This window comes from Prorops nasuta, unplaced genomic scaffold (assembly GCF_024137725.1).
Source record: "Prorops nasuta isolate Cenicafe-Biocafe unplaced genomic scaffold, Cenicafe_Pnas_1.2 PNAS00004, whole genome shotgun sequence".
NCBI lineage: Eukaryota > Metazoa > Arthropoda > Insecta > Hymenoptera > Bethylidae > Prorops > Prorops nasuta.
The window spans coordinates 1,623,196-1,642,260 of record NW_027116801.1 but is presented as its reverse complement, the minus strand read 5'-3'; the positions used below and the strand labels follow the sequence as shown (position 1 = coordinate 1,642,260).

General features: G+C 31.4%; 1 protein-coding gene across 8 annotated transcripts; it reads left to right on the top strand.

Annotated features, from left to right (window-relative positions):
- Positions 1–638: 638 nt before the first annotated feature.
- On the top strand, positions 639–18,944 carry Madm (MLF1-adaptor molecule). Of its 8 annotated transcripts, XR_010822427.1 has the most exons (12): positions 639–1,686; positions 2,526–2,612; positions 5,624–5,848; positions 5,939–6,069; positions 6,198–6,292; positions 9,281–9,364; positions 9,483–9,770; positions 9,861–10,020; positions 11,092–11,398; positions 11,739–12,057; positions 12,493–12,537; positions 17,128–18,944. XR_010822427.1 is itself a non-coding variant. In XM_066725136.1 (11 exons), exons 1-10 carry the CDS (start codon positions 1,558–1,560, stop codon positions 12,039–12,041), a joined length of 1,809 nt encoding a protein of 602 aa, XP_066581233.1. In that variant the 5' UTR covers positions 639–1,557; the 3' UTR covers positions 12,042–12,057; positions 17,128–18,944. The 8 variants fall into 8 exon arrangements, 7 of the variants coding, with proteins under 7 accessions (XP_066581233.1, XP_066581232.1, XP_066581230.1 ...); XM_066725136.1 differs by lacking the exon at positions 12,493–12,537; XM_066725135.1 differs by having other exon boundaries at positions 12,493–18,944.
- The last annotated feature ends 121 nt before the right edge of the window (positions 18,945–19,065 follow it).

Below are 19,065 nucleotides of genomic sequence, written 5' to 3'. Positions count from 1 at the left end.
TACGAAACCCGCTGGGTTGTTTCTGGACACAATAAATTTCCCGAAGCGTATGTTATGTATGTACCAAGGATGAACCTTACTGGCAAAAACTGAATATATTTCTTTCTCTCAAACGATTCTCTATCGATTAGGCTCATTAAAACTTAATTTTGATGAAAAATAAAAAAGCGGGGGTTAACTTGACACTCAATTTTTATTTTTATTTTTTAAGAAAATTAATTATTAACTCTCAATCTTGGGCTCTCAGGCACAAGCCTTGTTTAAGCTGAATCAAATTAATTATACTATATTACGTGTTACGTAGAATATAGTATAATTGGCTTTTTCCATGGCTTTTTCAGCTAACCAAGACTTGTGAGTTGTGACACCGGGCCCTAAGGATAGAGTTGTGAGTATGAATACGGTCATAGTCGAAAAGCGATAGTCCGAATTAAACTAGGATAAGTATTCTATTTTTCCTTTCTTTGACGGTTACATTACTGCTGCTAGGTATATTCGAAATAATTGAAAATTTAAGACTAAATCGCATAAGAGCGTCGAAGCGGCTAACAACTGCTGACATGGCTGACATTTCATTAGTGGTGTAAACAGGCCTTAATAATGGTAATGGAACGCAGTCAAACGATACATGGATGAATGCTTGTGTGTGTTGATCTGATAGTAGTCATATTCACACAGCTCCCATTACGGAGGTTTTGTTTTGATTCGTTTTAATGGTGCAATTCTTTGAAGACTTTGTGCAATGTGTTTCTGCCAAATACCTCATTCTGATAAAAGCAGAGAAGCTAAAGCTTATAGGTGTAAATGTGTAAAATCTGAAATATCCAGCCTCCATACACTGGACAGTTTTATCTCTCTCTTTCTCTCTCTCTCTCTACACGTTCGTGTATCTATATAGTTTCTTTTGGTTTCTTTGTGTGTGTATGTGCACTGTGATTGTGCTGCTACTGCTACTGCTACTGCTCTATTACACTTCTGCTGTGTGTTTGAGACAAAACAATAATTTACCACTTGATGGTTTACTTCTCGACAGAAAGATTATAATATACAATATTACGCATATAAATATATATGTGTGTGTGGTGGCTTGTATGTGTGTATCTATATGCTACGCTACGTACGCTTAGTAGCTGTAGCTACCTGCTACGTACTACTTTTACAAGCAATACTATCGTGTCAAAGCTGTTCTACTATAAGGGAAAGAAATTGTATCCTCGACAACTTTATTTCAACCTTCCTAATTATATACAATCCTCTCTCAAGCTTGCACTTGCTGTTTCACGTGAATTCACGTGTTTCTTGAAGAGAGAAAGAAAGGGAGAGAGAGTGAGCGCGCGGGATTACTCATACTCCTAGTCTTTCTTTAACTTTATCTTCCTCTTTCCCTTTCTTCTCCTTCTTTTCCCCTTAACCCTTCATATTTTTGTGGTGTGTTATGCGACTTGAATCGTAAACAATTATAAATCAGATGCAAGGCTAAGTGACTAAGCTGCACCATCAATGAGGTTGAGTGTTGCGCTCTGTTCGGTGCTGCTCCTTTAACTAATCAAGTGTGTAATGCCCGGGAGCCGTTCCAGCACGGACCTAGAGCACAAATCACCGCGGGAAAGTGGTGAAGATTCTGAAGATGAGAGTGAAATCCTGGAAGAGAGCCCCTGCGGGCGGTGGCTCAAACGCCGGGAAGAGGTGAGATAATTCTATTCTGCTACTATTCCTCTGTCTTTAAGTTATACTTAATTCTCGCCTGTAATACTACAAAGAAAGGCGTTCTCTTTCTCTCTCACTATCCCTTTTCGTCTTCACCATATCAGTTATTGCATGAACAGATCTAGTAAATATTAAATTTTAAACTTAAATTTTGATTCTATTAATTTAAGTTTAATTTTATAAAAAAAAAATGTTATTGTCGATTTAATTTATTACAATGTTTGTTAAGTAAATCATCACAACTCTAGAGCTACCATATTCTAGTTTTGTATATAAATAGATTACCCCTTGTATTGTCTTCCATTTCTTAGATCTTCATGGATTTATAAATACAGTTGAAGTATTTCATATTTTGTCAGTTAGTTACTCGTCCAAAATATATTAAGGTGGCTGCTATAATTATATTGTAGTTCAACGGTAGTTACTTTTAACTTTAATAGAATTTGAATACATTTAAAATTTTCATGTTAAAATCTGACCTCTCATACAATCTTCTCAATATTGGTATAACTATTACAGTGGCTACTCATAACCATAGCCAAAACTAATATAATAGCAGGGATTATCAATCTAAACTTAAATTAAATATATATGTTATTATTATATTCGGTTTCAGATGAGCCTTTTAAACCAAGTACAAAAGTGCAAGAATTTAGTGTACATAATATAAAAGTAGAAAAAATATTAATTATTATTCTTTCAGTTGTATAAAGATTGTTATTTTGAAAGAGATCAATTTTAGTAAAATTACAGATTTGAGTATATAGTGTGATTATTCATACGTTCTTAAGATGATAACATCTGTTTATATATTTTAGGTGTATGTAGGTACGAAATCGACAGTAGGTGATAGTACTAACTTTGGAGGAGCTAGGGGTGGTGAAAACGAAATGACTGAAATAGAAGTACGTATAATCTAAATGGAACACAATACTTCTTCTTAATTATGTGTGATATTTGTGAATTCATTTTATAATTAAGTAATTTCAAACATAACTGAAATATGAAATGATATTTTGTTTGAAATAAGAGAGTGGAATTATCATCTTAAATGCTTATCTACAGAATGTAGTGATATAGGATTTGAGGTTAATTGTGGCCAGCTTGGAAATAAAAATGATAGAGGAATTTTATAAAGAAATTATTTCTATATCTTTGCATTCTAGCCTTTTACTAATAAGTTATCAAAGATAAATAATTCTTTAATTTAAGGTATTCTATTAGTCAAAAATGGCAAATTAAAAAGGATTTAGATTGTTAGCTTGTCGATTACTTAAAAGTCATGCTTAGCCAATAGGGCAGGATCATTTTATTGTTAAATTAAAGTTTAATTACCTATTGGACTATGTATGTGCTATATATAGACTTTATCATTTAAAATATTCCAGAGTCTAGCAAGTTGTGAGGTGACAAATAGTTCTCTGTAACTATTAATGACATCAAAATTTTACTTTATATCTCTCTGATTGAAATAGTAAGAGATTTGGAAACAGATCTATGTAAACATTTGATATTTCTTATACATACTGATTATCTGTATGAAACTGTCACCCAACCTGAATATTTTTCAGTTTCTTTATGTGAATTTATTCATAATCGTTTGTACTTGATTGTATTAAAAGGTTGTTTGTTTGTATATAAACAAAATTAAATTACAACCAAAAACTACCCTCTAAAATATAAAAAAATGTATGTCTTCTAAATCATAAAAGTACAAATGAAAATATTTTTGGTATAATTAAGTACAAACAATTTGGCTCCAATGAATGCCTCGTCCAAGAAATTTTGAAATTTGATGTGCAAAACCTACTATCAACCTCTTATAACTTTTTTATTTCTTAAGTAGAAATGAAAAATTGAATAGTGCAATTAAATACAAACGATTACGAAAAAATTCACGCAATGCAAATGACAAATATTCAAATGGAGTATCAGCTTCATACAGATTTACTTGAAGTCACTATATTCGATTCTGTATACCAAACTTGACCATTTCGACCTTGGATTGATCATCAGTGACTCAAATAGCATGAATGTATTGAATTCGATTTTCTCTATAATTGTATTATCGTTACTGGAAACCACCATACTCAATCCGCCACTTTAAAATCCTCAAATACGACTCCGGATTCGTAATCGGTATAATAAAAATATGAGTAAAGCAAATTTTATGCAAATCTGTTAAAATCTGGCAGAGTTTTCAAGATGTTTATAACGAAGTCATTACCACTGAACCGGTTAGTTCTTGCACCCCTAAATTTAAAATGTGAGCTATGCAATGAGAACGTCGATCTTCTGTTTAATGTCAGGAATTATTTTATCAAACTTAGCAATGAATTTTGTGTTGTTTGATGTATTGTTAGTCGCAATTTTTATTACCTTATCTATATTCCAAAATCATTTAAAGTTAAAAAAAAAATATGGGTAATATTTTCGTCCGTGTGCTGACTATTCAAAGGAATAAAATTTAAAACGATAAATTGGTAATTCCAATTATCGTCTATAAAATAACCAGATATACCATGAAAAGATCGTGAATTTATCGAAGTTTACCCATTAATGTTAAACGAAATTCTGAGCGTACATTTTTGTAATTTATTAAATCATATAGCTAAATTCAATTTTTCAGGTCATATTTTCCCAAAAATTGGATATTTAGGCAAACAATTTAAAAATACGCTTTCGTTTCCCTATCATTGAAAAATGAAAGTAGAAGATACTTTTTCTTATCCAATCTGTGGTAGCTGACATTACGTTTTTTACTCTTTCCTAAATCATAAAAAGGTCTACGTTATTTTTAAAAAACAATAATCATTTTTATAAGAAATGACAAAATAATCGATGATCCACAATTTACGGGTCTTTTTGCTTCCTCTTTAATCATGTATAAATAATGTGTAGAATCGATTGTCAAATAAGGTATTTTTAGAATGGACAAATTACTATTTAAATAAAGCAAACAGGTCTCTTATTCTCTTAACTTTTTTGAAGCACGTAAACTAGTGAGCAGTGAATTCTGTTTTCAAAACATACTTTTTCATAATAGATTCTATACATTATTTAGACACGTCTACACGTAATGAAGAGTATGCGTAAATTTATGATAGCCACTGTGTATATACATAGTTAAGCATAAGTACTTACTTCCTGATTGCTTCCAGTAGGTTTTAAAACATTTGTAATACTAAAGTAGGTTTTCTGTGAAAAGAGTGTTAATGTTCAATTGTATGTAGTACAAATGTGTATATGTGATATTAAGTGATTTTTCAACCTCGATACATTTTGGGTTTTCATTTTAATGTCAATGGGATTCTGTCGAAAATTCTTATACCATCTATCAGATCCAAATGTTTTTTAGATTATAGAAAGACCCAAAATCTGTGCTCAACAACTTTTTCTTTTATTTTTATATCTCAGGTTCACTTCCATTACTTTCTACTTGTTAATTCGGCATATTAATTTTATTATACCTTGTATACAACGGTATTCGCTCATCTACTTATTATTTCAATTTGAATTAACCCATAAGTAACTGGATGAAATGATATAATTAAAGTTTTTCAAAAGTCTTTGAGATAACCTTACAAGAATATGCAATAAAGTAGTTAAAAAATCGGGATTTTTATCGTATTATCTTCGCCTGACTTTCAAGGTCAAATAAATACGTCTATTTTTTTTATTTTTGTTAAAAATGCATCGTTTTAAAAATAATAAGGGGAAGGTAACTTTTATGCATACCTAGTATAAAAATATGAATGATTTTTTAAAAGCATGATTTCCTAATGTATAATTTATTGGTAAAATTTTCTATTCCTCGTTTAAATGAGGGGGGGGGGATGTACCAATTCTATTGTTCTTTTAATGTAATACAATTTATTTCATTTACTGAAAGAAAATGGTTTTACTTTCTGGATAGGTAGAACAACAAGATGTTCCAGGAATTGATTGTGCATATTTGGCCATGGATACTGAAGAAGGTGTAGAAGTAGTGTGGAATGAAGTACAGTTTTCAGAGAGAAAGAATTTCAAGGCCCAAGAGGAAAACATACAGCTTGTATTTGAAAATCTCACTCAGCTGGAGCATCCCAACATTGTTAAATTCCATCGGTATTGGACTGATACTCATAATGACAAGCCAAGAGTAAGCCAACAATTGAATTTATAATAAATTCAATTTTTTTTTAAATTTATGTATACAAAAATCACTGTATGTTAAATATTGGTATTACAGGTTATATTTATAACAGAGTACATGTCATCTGGATCTTTAAAGCAGTTCCTTAAACGGACCAAACGAAATGTAAAAAAATTGCCACTTCAAGCTTGGAAAAGATGGTGTACTCAAATTCTCTCTGCGCTTAGGTAATAATCATTATTTGTGTAATTGCTTAATTCAATTAGGTGTTTTAATACAGTTATAATTTTATATAAAATTAATCTTTCACATGTTCATTACTTCAGTTATCATATGTCTTGTGTGATTTATCCAGTTATCTTCATTCCTGTTCTCCTCCAATTATTCATGGAAATCTTACCTGTGACACTATATTTATCCAACATAATGGTCTTGTCAAAATAGGATCAGGTGAGTAAATAAGTTTATCAAATAAGATTTATAAACATAAAGCAAAATAAGTAATTTAAGATAGATTACACCAACCTTCAGTTAAGTTAATTACAGATAAGAATAAGTCTGTCGTTGTTTTTTTTTTACAAAGTAAACAAGGACATTCACTGTAGAGGACGGATTTGGCCGTTGTACTTTAAGTATACAATCCATATGTGGGTAGATTTTCTGCTAAATAAAAGGAAGTCAAATTTTATGAAAAAATCCCCGTCCACCAAAGATCAATCTATAATTTGATTCAAGCGTTTAAGAGGTATTTTAATTTGAAATTATAAGTAGGTGAGCGAATATCCGCGTATGAGTGTAGTGATTGAGCAATCCACTCTTCAGCAAAACCCACCTATTATACAATTTCGAATCCAAATATATCGTAAACGCCTAATTTGAATAATATATTATAATGTAGGGTATTTTACTGCCATTACAATTGTGTTATTTGACTATAGCTCTTACGCGCTTATCGAATGTTTGTTATCACATTCCACGCAGACATTCTCTGTGACGTTACATATGACGTCGTGACTAGACATGTAGTACATGTCAGTCATCGGTTCAGTTTAGATAAAAATCTTGAGAATTGATTTGAGAAGTGTCGTTTCAAACAAAATTATTTCATATTTTATGCTTTTAAAGCTAACGATCCAAGTATTGGCGAAAATGTTGTATTTTGGAGTTGGCGTTTTTAGGAAATAATAGGTCGAGACTTCCTGAGCTATATTAAAAAGAATTCTAACAATCTCACTGAAAACTCCATTTTGGGAAAAGTGATTTTTTTTCACATTTTTGAAATATTTTTAACATTCCTACAGGATTAACAAAATCACCATATTTTTTTAAATGTCAGTACTCCAGTGAGTGGCCCGGATTACAATTTTGAAGTTAAACAAAACCTACACGATAGTTTCAAAAATACAGCCCTTTGAAAGTCATTATTTTCCCATTAAGATTTGATAGCATGGCGTGAGAAGCGGATCCCGATCCGTCTATTGCTAATGACGTCATGCAAGTGACGTAGCGCAGATTGTACGGTGGGCAGCCTTGAGCAGCTTGAATTGCTGCGCGCGCCTAACCGGTTGTCAGCAGATTTAATTTGTACAAATTCTACATATATTCTATAGATATGCTACAGTAGGCGAGTTGGAAAAATGAAGCGGACCTGATTTAAATCGATACATTATTTATCTAATTAAAGCTAAGTAATTGCTTAAGAGATACTTATCGGTAGACGTATGTTATACTGAGTGCACTAGTTCATGTAAAAACCTAGAAGTAAATAAATTTATAGGACTGGTGAAATGTAAAACTTTGAAGCTAAGAAAAAGTTTCATAAGCTTATATTAAATTATGATAAGTGTAGATTTTTCAATACTTAATAACCACATATTTATGAGTTTTTCCAAGTTAAAATTGAAATAATTATTGTTCATTGCAAACCGTGACAAACTTACTGTTAAAGCTTCAGATTGAGTAATTGATATTAAAAGCCAATCTTCGTTTCCTAGGAATGTGCTATACTTTTCTACATAATTTTATTTTTTGTTAAGTATTACAATTTTGTAAAGGGACTAATTCTTTTGAAAATTTCCAGCGACTTTAATTATTCCACACATTTTTAAATCAACAGTTCAACAAGAAATTATAAATTAATAGTACTGCAAGAATATAGGAGAGGGTTATTAAAAAAAATTGTTACAAGGCAGCAATGCAGCATTTTCATTTTTCATGTATATTCAGTTATTGCGATAACAAAAGGTCAATCTACTGCAGAAATGGCAAGGACAGTAGTAAATAGTGAACACTGGTACGTCGTAGGTTCTTCTTTTTCTTTGTCTTATTTCATCAACTAAAAGTACGTGACCTTGTTTACGCCTATCAATAACTGAGTGGTTTTTTATTATTACAATATATAAGAAGTTTAATAAAGTGTGTTTGAGACATATGAATAATAATTATATCAATCGTGTCTCATGAATTTATTTGTTTCTAGAATTTTACGTAAAATAGCACATTTAGAATAACATATCTCCCAATAAGTATTTATAAAGTAATTATTTAGTTTTAATTTAAATAAATAAAGTACTTACTTAAATCAAGTTCGCTTATTCTAGCAATGTGTAAAATGTGTACAAATTCAATCTGTTGACTCCCGGCGAAGCACACCGCTGTTCGAGATTGTGTTACGTCACTTGCATGACGTCACTAGCAGTGGTCGGCTCAGACTCCGTTGAACTCGGTTGCTCAGCTGTTGCGCCGTGTCTTCAAAATCTGATGTAAAAATAATTAGTTTTTTGGCTCTTCTTCTCACGGTAGTTGAGCTGAATTTGAACACGAACTCGTATAATAATGTTGAGAATTTGCTCCTTTTAGACAAAAACATTATAGATTATTGAAATATTGTTGGTGTTAGTTCATTTTAATTATTTAGAAACGAAATATGCCTAGAACTACTATTTGCAATTAAATAAAAAAAGTCAGATCTCTACTATTTTTGTTAATAAGAAAAAACTGCTTTCTATATTTATGAGCAGAACTCTTTGTAACTTTATTATAGAGCTGTATATCTAATTATTTTTTGTGTACTCTGCTTCCCAATATCCTTCGTGTATCATTATAACAGCTGATGATTCGACTAAGTTCTCTGTCCTACCTCTATCCTCTTCACTTGGGTTCTCACTTATTTCCCGTTATAGAATTTGTTGCCGAGCTTACTTTTTATTCTACGTACATAAACTCCAATTTTTACCTACCTTATTAAACCTGTTAATATATCCAAATCTAGTTTATCTATTAATCCTATCGATTTTTTCTCTTCCTTATTAACCACTAGTTCTTTTAATCTTCTTCCTCTTTTAAAAAATTTCCTAGCTCTGTCCTAAGCATTCCATTCTTCACCAATATCACATAGTACTTCTCTTCAATATAATGATAGAGTGATATTTTTTGCAGTGGCTCCAGATGCTATCAATCACCATGTAAAGACGTGTAGAGCAAACATGAAAAACTTGCATTTCGTTGCCCCCGAGTACGGAAGTGAGTTCCTTATAAGATTTTATTGACACACTTATAAGATTAGAATTTACGAATAAAATGCATATTTTAATCGTACAATATAGGAGCTTTTATATGAATTCGGTGTTTCATCTGTTAGATTCCGTTACACCTGCAGTAGATATCTACTCGTTCGGAATGTGTGCTTTGGAAATGGCAGCCCTTGAAATTCAGGGGAATGGAGATTCAGGTACTACCGTCACTGAGGAAAATATCAAGAAGACAATAGAATCTTTGGATGATGCACAGCAACAGGACTTTATTCACAAATGTCTTCAGATAGATTCTCTCAGCAGACCTAGTGCTAGAGAGCTATTATTTCACCCAGTCCTATTTGAAGTCCATTCACTCAAACTGCTCGCAGCGCACTGTTTAGTTAATTCAGCTAGTAAGTTTTATTGGAAGCTTTGTTAATTTTTTAACTTCTTTGCTAATGGTATGATTTATATTTTATTATTGTGTTTCTTATTTTTCGCAGCCAACATTTCAGAAACTATAACAGATGAAGTATTGCAAAGGTTATACGGACCTGATACTATACTTGCCGAAATTCGGTATCAAGGACGACCTCCCCAACAAATTCGATTAAGCGATATTCCTGTTACTGAAAAATTAGAAAAGTTTGTGGAAGACGTAAAGTAAGTATTGTTTTAGTAAAGGGAAATGTTATAACCCTGGCTTTGCCTGCAATATCTTACTTATTTCTAATGATAGAAAAATACTCACAACTTAGTTATTTTGGTCAAAATGTACAGTATTATCATAGAAATAATTTTATTTCCCAAAATTACTCTTTAAGTACCAAGACTGTTAATATATTTCTTATCTCTTAATGAGCGAGATTAAGCATGCTTTGGGATTCGCCTATTCCTTTTTATTTGTTTTGAACAAATTAAGTAAATAGCTTGATTTGTATTGCAACTGACGCTTGCAATGTTTATCATAATATATTCAGTTCTTGTTAGATCCAAAACTAAAATAAAAATGTTTTAATTTTTGAAAAATAACTAGGTGTTAAAGGGTTCTTAAATCTCTTAAGAGATTGTTGGACATTCTCATAGCTTATTTTTCAAGTGCTTTTTAAAACACAATACCAATGTACCCCATTTAAATTAAACGTTTATGGGATATTTATAACTGTAATTATGGGTGGTTGAGCGAGTTTACGTGTTTGTGCGCAGTGACCGCGCATATCAATTTACCAAAGAGACACTTAAGTACTATCTCAGATACAAATGTCTAGTAAACGTTTGGCTTAAATGGTATAATCATACAGTGTTTTAGAGAGCTTTAAAGGTCAACTTTGAAAAATACGCTATAAAAAATAAGGTACTATTTAAATGTTAAAAGTGACCTTGAATCAAGCTCGAATTGACCTTTTTGACATTATCTACAAGGACAAATCGATGGCACCGTTTCGTTTTCCTCTTTGAGCAAAATAAGATTTGTCTGAAGACATTTTAATTCTATATCAAGTTTTAAATATATTTTACTGCTATAGTTAAAGCGGAACGTCTTGTACACTGACGTGTATTGATTCTACTCCCAAAGAATTGATAATTGCAGTGATTTAATCAATGGGGGGGGGGGGGGCTCTTTTTCTAATCTTAGGAGCAAAATCGATGCGGGTCAGTTTACAGATAATAAGATTTATTAAGGCCATTATTCATTTTGGTTTCAAGCTTTATTTTTCTGTTTTTGATTTTTAGATATGGAATTTATCCATTAACTGCATTTACGGCAAAGCTTCCACCGCCCGTTAGACCAAGAGCAATATCTCCTGAGGTGACTGAATCAGTGAAGTCCGTGACCCCCGAACCAATTGACGTAGAGTCTCGAAGAGTAGTTAATATGATGTGTAGCGTTAAACCTAGAGAAGAAACTGGTGAATTACAGATGACAATATTGTTACGAATGGACGACAAGATGAATAGGCAATTAACATGTCCTGTGACGCAGACGGACACGTCGATGCTCCTTGCTCAGGAATTAGTTCATTTTGGTTTCATTAATGAGGTAAGTTTCTGATTTTAAAATTAGACTCGAATATGCTATGAACTTTAGCTTATTTAAGATCTAGGTCGATATCTGTTTCGACGAGTATTATTATTATAAAGGAGGTTATATGCTTGCCACCGAACTTCACCACGAATCTCGTCCATATCAATGTACATGCTACAGCAAATATCTAGGCATAACGCCAGGTTGAGCCGAACGGCGGTCCTCAGCATATCGGTATTGCTCGAAACGAAATTTCCCATGAAATTTGTGGCGACGTTTGGTAGCAAGTTTTTACCCACCTTAATACGTATACACGACACACTTATATATATTATATATGTGTTATGACTTGTAGAATGATCGTGATAAAATAGCCAACCTAATAGAGGAAGCATTAAGGAGTTGTTTTAATAAGCAAATCATGACGCCAGGAATGGTGTCGTTGACTAATCTTCCGACACAAACCACTTTACTGCTGCCAGGGCCAGAATTTCCATGCTTGCAGCATTTCGATAACTCCGTGTGTAGTGCCACGTCTAATAGTGATAGTGCAACTAATTTGCTGCCAAAAATCTCAGGGCTCTCTGTATCAAGTAACAGAACGAATAAAAGTCACAATGAGGTGGAACCATCGACGGTTACAGAAGCCGATAGTTAACCATCAAGGAAGTTTGGTAACTCAAATTCACCGTGCCACTTTGCACGCTCTTTGTATAGGCTGGCTATGTATTTTTCTATATTTAAGTAAACGAACGGAAAGGTGGCGCGGCCTCGTGGCTTATTACGTCTTAAGCTGAAAATGACTGCAATTCGAGTAAATGTTGACTGTATCAAGAGTGTAATATAGCCAGAAGGAGAAATACGTTAAAATATGTCGAGATAATGATTTAGTTTATTAAACTTGATATATTTCTATTACGTGGATAATTATTTTCCAATAAAAACGTTAACGCGTGCAAAGTCTGGAAATCTCGGACTTTCCATTCCTTGATTGAACGGAAACCGATATTAATATGATCTAACAACTTGTTTATTAGTCCATACAATCGAGTCAATTGTAAACCTTTCGAACCTAATCTACAATATTTACTTATTTTGATATTTTACAGATCATTTACCAGATCGAAAGTGTTACTCGATTGAACCCTAAATAGGTTAGTAGCGATATAGTTTAAGGTGGTTTCAGCGTTTGGTGTAATCAGCGGGATTTTTGTAAGGGGCACTCATTATATATTTTGATAAAGCTATTGAAATTTGTTTAAGTAGCATGAAGACTGTTGTTGTTATATCAAGATAATTGTTTGTTATATATAACTTAAAAATAAACTGGCGGACGTATGCCAAAATTATTGCTAATCACACTGAATGGTATATTTGATTCTCTAATTTTATCTTCGTTAAAATTATAAGCACCTGTTTTTACGTAGCAGCCTACAGAGTGTCCGATTTAAGTATGCTAACTCGTAAAATCTAAACAGGACAGGGATTTAACCCCTCGGGAGACGTCCTGGGCATGACATACTCAACGGTGAAATCATTGTTAAGAAAAAAGTTATTTCCTCTTATAATTCTCTTCTCTTTAGATTTTTCGAATTGGTATCTACTTGTTAAAAAAATAATTTTTCAAAATATATTATTTCCGACTTTTTTCGATTATCCATAATTTTTAACGCAAATTAAAAGTTCAAATTTTAAATAACGGCTTTTTATAATTCGAATAGATTTTATTATTTTTTATTTTTAAATCTCGCTGAAGCCACCTTAATTGAGTTACGTTACAGTAATAAATATCAACTACCAAAATATCAGATTATCCATTTTCAAAGAAATAAAAATATTACTCATCATTTTTACATAAATACTGTGAGATAGTTGAACTCAGGACTGAAAACTTGAACTGATAGTTTATACAGGGTGTATCAGTAGCGTGCGCTTCCTTGAATGGGCGGTACGTACTCCCGTTCTTATTGTAGGACTGTTTTTCCTCAGGCACTTGTTTCGAAAATCGATCATTTTTAGTTATTACGGTTTTTAATTTATGAGATGCATGGCATAAACTAGCGCTTTGATATAATGCTCAACAGATGATGTTGACAGCGCCGTGTCATTGCAATAAAAGATAATTGCAGTTACTCATTTAATAATTCCATTATAAAATCAGCAAATAATCTGTTAATCCTAATTTAATTAATCGTTCTCGTTTTTCTGTTGCTTTTCTACAGTGCAGAAGTTAATTTTAATATTTTTAACAGTATATGTGTGTGTAGGAATTTCACTCATTATGGGCACAACAAATTTCTTTATAAATTCACCTTTTACATTATTAATACACATTCGTTTACTTTCCTTTCTAAGAATTACATTTTATTAATGTACTTATGGCGCAAACGTGCGATGAAATTAATAGTAAAGTATGCGAGGGTCTGCAAAGCATGACGCGACTGAATACTTGAGATGGCTCAGTATGGTACGCAAGGAACGGGATGACTTTTACTTTTTCGCAATGAATTTAATATTTCCATTAAAGAAAGTAGCCGGCCAAGCATGCAAAAAATTTTTCAGCGATTTCAAAAAATCACCTGCCTGTTCGATTTAAAATTTAAATAAAATTTTTCCTGAAAATTTCTGATCCCTAATTCAAAAATTCACGAAGTAATAAGAATAAGTCATATTTCGAGTTTTTCTTTTATTGTAATTCTTATACAGAATATTTTTCAATGAAAATTTACAAGCTTCAAATTATGATGAATTTATTCAAAGCGAACTCACTCATTTTCTGTGGCATAAAAAAGTCTCTGTTTGGCATTAATTTCAATAAAATATATAAATGATGCATAGAATTAATTAGAAAAAAGCTATTTAACCCTTTCAGAGGTACTTTACTGTAATGAACGTATCTTAAAAATCATTGGTGATATATTAGTTTTCAGGATCGCTGTTTACAATTCTATGATTAGAATTGAAGCATTCCGAATTACTGAATCAATATGGTAATTAATTCTTTTAACTTAATGTGTTTTTTTTATTAATTAGCGTAAAAATAAGTAAGAAGTTGACCTGATTTTAGAACGTTTCTTAAAATTTGCTCGGTTTTCCTTGCGCTATTAAATGTAGTCGGTAAAACAGGCCAGGAAAGTAGGCATTCTGCACAACTGATTCATTAATGTACAGTGTACACTGTACACCTCTGCTCATACGCGTGTGCGGATGCTCTTTATAAAAACAAAACATCATTTTTACCGTAAATTTAACATTAAAATTAAGTTACAAATTCTTTTCGTGTATAAATGTTTTATTGAGATGCTTGCATATAAAGACTTTCTTGTGCCACTAAATATTATTTCTTTCAAACCCAGATATTGCATAAAAACCTGCATTATAAATGGTAATTTATTACAGTATTCAAAAAATCTGTCAAAAGAAGCTACAAGCATTTATAAAAAAATTTATTAGGCGTCCCAATTAAAAATTCACGTTAATTTTTATATACAAGATTCTAATGACGTTTCAAGATTAATCTAGTAGCATCATGTTGTGACCCAGTTCAAGCTTTATATTTTTCGTTTGAGATGTTTTTCTAAAAGTAAACATTTTTGGGAGTCATTTAACCGTTCTCTCTCAAATAAGACTACCCATTTTTATCAGTTTGGCAAATATCTTAAAAATTTTGAAAATATCAAAAATTATTTTATATAAAAGTTGTATGGTTTCGGAGAGTAGACAAAATAGCTATATTTTAGTTTGGTCTTCAAAAAATATTGAATCTTTTGAAAGGAACCTTGTTGGTAAGACCAAGAATAAAAATTATGTTCGTTTTATAGGCCTTTAGGGTAAGTTATTATAAATGTGGCAATATACTTTAAACCCTGTGCGGCCGAAATATACGATTTTATCATTAAAAGTCTCTAATTTCTTTCAAAGGAAACTTGGCTCATTAGTCTCTACTATACACACGTGTATCTTATTCTCCAGAATGATAAACGTATGCAAGCCGTTTCATAATACATCTACCCAGCTATAAATAAAATTGAATCAACATGCATCCACAATGGTAAAAAGGTTTGCATAGTTATATACTGACGTTTGACCGCAGGTGATTAAAATTCAGAGTGGCCGATCAATAAGGCAAATGAAATACAAAATTTGATTATTTTCAATTTTCAATATCTTATTATATTCTGAAATTAGTTTGAAGAGGAAAATAAGACAAATGCCCCTATTCGCGACTTACCAAATTAATGATAAAGAAAAGAAATTATATTCGTATATAAAAAGTAACAAATTTTAAATCATTAAGTTACAGTAATATGTAATTATTTTAACAGCTGATTATTAGCCTTAACAGTACCGACGATGTTTTGAACACGTGTGTTTACATTTAAAAAGGGTCATTTGATCATCAAATGATAGCTTCAATGTTAATTAACGGGATCCCTTTTACCGACATTACAGACTAGAATAAGTGTTAACTATACGGTATTATTCGACGAGCTATTTCAAACTCATTAATACTCTTTCAATGATACTTCGCATTGCTCCCCTTCCAGTAAAACAGTCAGCTTTTCCAGAAAAATATAAAATATTGTTTTCTGTTTCTTTTGAGAATAGACTATTTTTATTAGAAAGAGTAGCACGTGATGTCACTGAAATGGTATAAGTTTTAAATCTATTTTCAAATAATGCCGCGCATTGTCTACACTCGTTTTCGCATTTGTCCATATTTTTGTTCGATTGACAATATATTATTTTCGAGAAAATATATTAAATCTATTAGGGTATCTGTGCTTCAAGTTAAAGGTACTAGTTTATTCTGCACCCTCTTCGAAACCATAAAATCTTTGTCTGAAATATTTTTTAAGATATTTGCTTGTAATAGCAGAAATGATGCACCCTGTATATGTATGGATATTTACAAAAATTAATAAACATCGCTGTAAGCAAGCGTACAAACAAACCTTATATACCTGATATGAAAAATATTGCACAAGATAAAATTTCCAGTCGAATGTAAGCTATGCAGGGTTCTTGAAAAGTTTTAATATGGTAAAATATCTAGGAAGCGATGAATGTTTGAAATAAATATTTCAAGCAAAACTTAGAGTTTAAAACGATCTGTTATCAAATATCAGTAGTTTGATTTTGGATAGCGTCATGAACATCAGGTAAAGGTTACGTCCATTTATTTAAATGGAACTGTATATTTTTTGTTACACATTCTTTTAACTCATCTCAATAGCTTTCTAAAACCTTGTTTTCATTTTTTCATATCAATCCAGTCATTTACGATATATTTCGATTGTAACTGTATATGGGTTTGAAGTAGTTTGCGTGACCCCTACGCCTAACCACACATAGCCATTCACTTATATTACCATGAATTTGAAATATATCGTAAATGAGTATCCGAAATGTGAAAAAATGATAAAAAGGTATTTGAACGCTTTTGTGAGATGAGCTATAAGAATGTGCGTATAGTAAAAAAATATACAATTCCATTAAAAAAAATGAGGATGATCTTGACTCGACTTTCATTTCGCTACCCAAGGTAAAATAATTAACATTTATTAACATATCGTTTTAAACTCTAGAACTTATATTTGAAACATTTTTTTCAAAAACTCACTGTTCTCCAGATACTTCACCTTACTAATATTTCTTAAAAATCTTGTATACTCAATTGTATATCTAGAAAATACTTAAAACTATTCTTACTCTTTCCATATATTGTTATATTTTGTTTTCAGTCAGCGGACCTGTATTGCGTTTATATTTTTAAGGAAATTGTTACTTTTTGGTGATTTACTCATTATGCTTCGTAAGATTGTATGGAAGAAAAGAAGAGAATATGAAGAATACTCGCTCAAACACATTTTCGACAGGGGTCAGAGTGAAGCTACGGTCCTATTATTCGTGGGTATTATTGATGTGATTATTTCAAGACTAGTAAGTCTTGATAAAATTAGCTAAAATCCTTGTAAATGATTTATATTTTTAAGAAAATCTGTTGAAACAGGAAACTAGTCAATAGGTATATTCGAGTGCTAATAAACTAATACTGACCTTATTATGTCTTTACATTTATAACATGTGCTTCGCCAATAAATACTATTTCAGTTTCATACCACGGTAAAATTGATTCATTGAAGCGTCTCATTATAAAAATCACTAATCACACTATAATGATCAATAAAATACAATATTATAAACTTCATTATTGATTATGTAAGTATATTACGGAGCTACGTTTAATTTGGAGATTTTACCAGCAAAATATTGAAAGAAAACGAAATTTTGAGAAGAGTTCTTTATTGTACCACGAATTAGCTACGCAATAGAATTTTTGCATAGTGATATATACATTTTGTGAAAAACACAATGCAATTGAATTAAAATTTGAAGCACTTAGATGTATATTTCCCAAAAATAATTTTTTGTGATATGCTTTTTGAGATTCTAAAATACATTTTCAGCAAAAGATTTTTTCGAGGTTTTAAAAAGATACTAGATAGGGATAACTCCTTATGAAGATTTTCAATTGTAAGTTTGTTGGATCGATCAACTTTGACTATAAATATATACAAATTTATATGAACTCAGGCATAGACCTTCTAGTTATTTCTACTCACTGAAACCGGCATCAGCTATTGAATTACATTGTGGTATAATTCGAAAGTATTTTTTATTTGGATAATAGTTTTTACATGTAGTCAGTCTTCAAAGAGATATATGTAAACATGAAACACATTAAAGGAGGGGGGGGGGGGGGGGAGTACGTCGATGTTGAGATTTCTTACGTCGATATCACGGTGAAATAATATAATACTTTGAGTAATTTCCTTTTTTAGAAAAGTAACGAAAATACTTTATTATAGAGATGTTTTCTACTTATTGTATGATCTTTTAGTAAACTTGACTGAAATTACGGTAGAAAGATCTGTTTTAGATTCATAAAAGCATTAAACTAATTATTACAAGTTTACTATAATAGTTCCGTTGATTTGAAATATTTCTATATTTATGAGTACAGGAAACGTACAGCAACCAGAATTATACTCTACCGCGTCTCCCTCTTTTCCAAATATATTTTAATTGGACGCTTTTGTATGTGTGTGTTTTAGTGGATAATGACTGTCTCCGCAACTCAGATGTTTATTATGTAAACAAAACTGAGTTCACAATGGTGAGGCACGAAGAAAATGTTTCTTTCGATGCGAGAAAGGGAAATTTATGTATAACTGAAGTATATTTTATTCGAAAAAATTATTTTTCATAAAATTTTTTTGAGGATTTTGGACAAATTCATTTATTTATTATTCAATTAAACTTGTCACAAAATTTGTTATACGAATTGAAACATTTGTATCTAACTTATCCTATACTCTGAACCCACCCCCTTCTCTCTCTCCAACCTTCTTCCTCACCTTCTCTCAGTTTGTGATTATTACGCTGTTGTTTAGATAGTAAAACTCTTAGTTTATAATTATAACTAATCGAATTTTATTGTTAGTTTCTTCTTTAGTATAGAGGTGAAAAAATTATTAGGAATTATACTTTATTAAAAGAGTGACGTTTCTTTATTTTTCTGAACTTTTCATACCCATGTCCCGACAGAATTTTGAGGCGAAATAAATATTAATGTTGAAAAATAATACCTAACATATTCTATACATATGCAATAAATT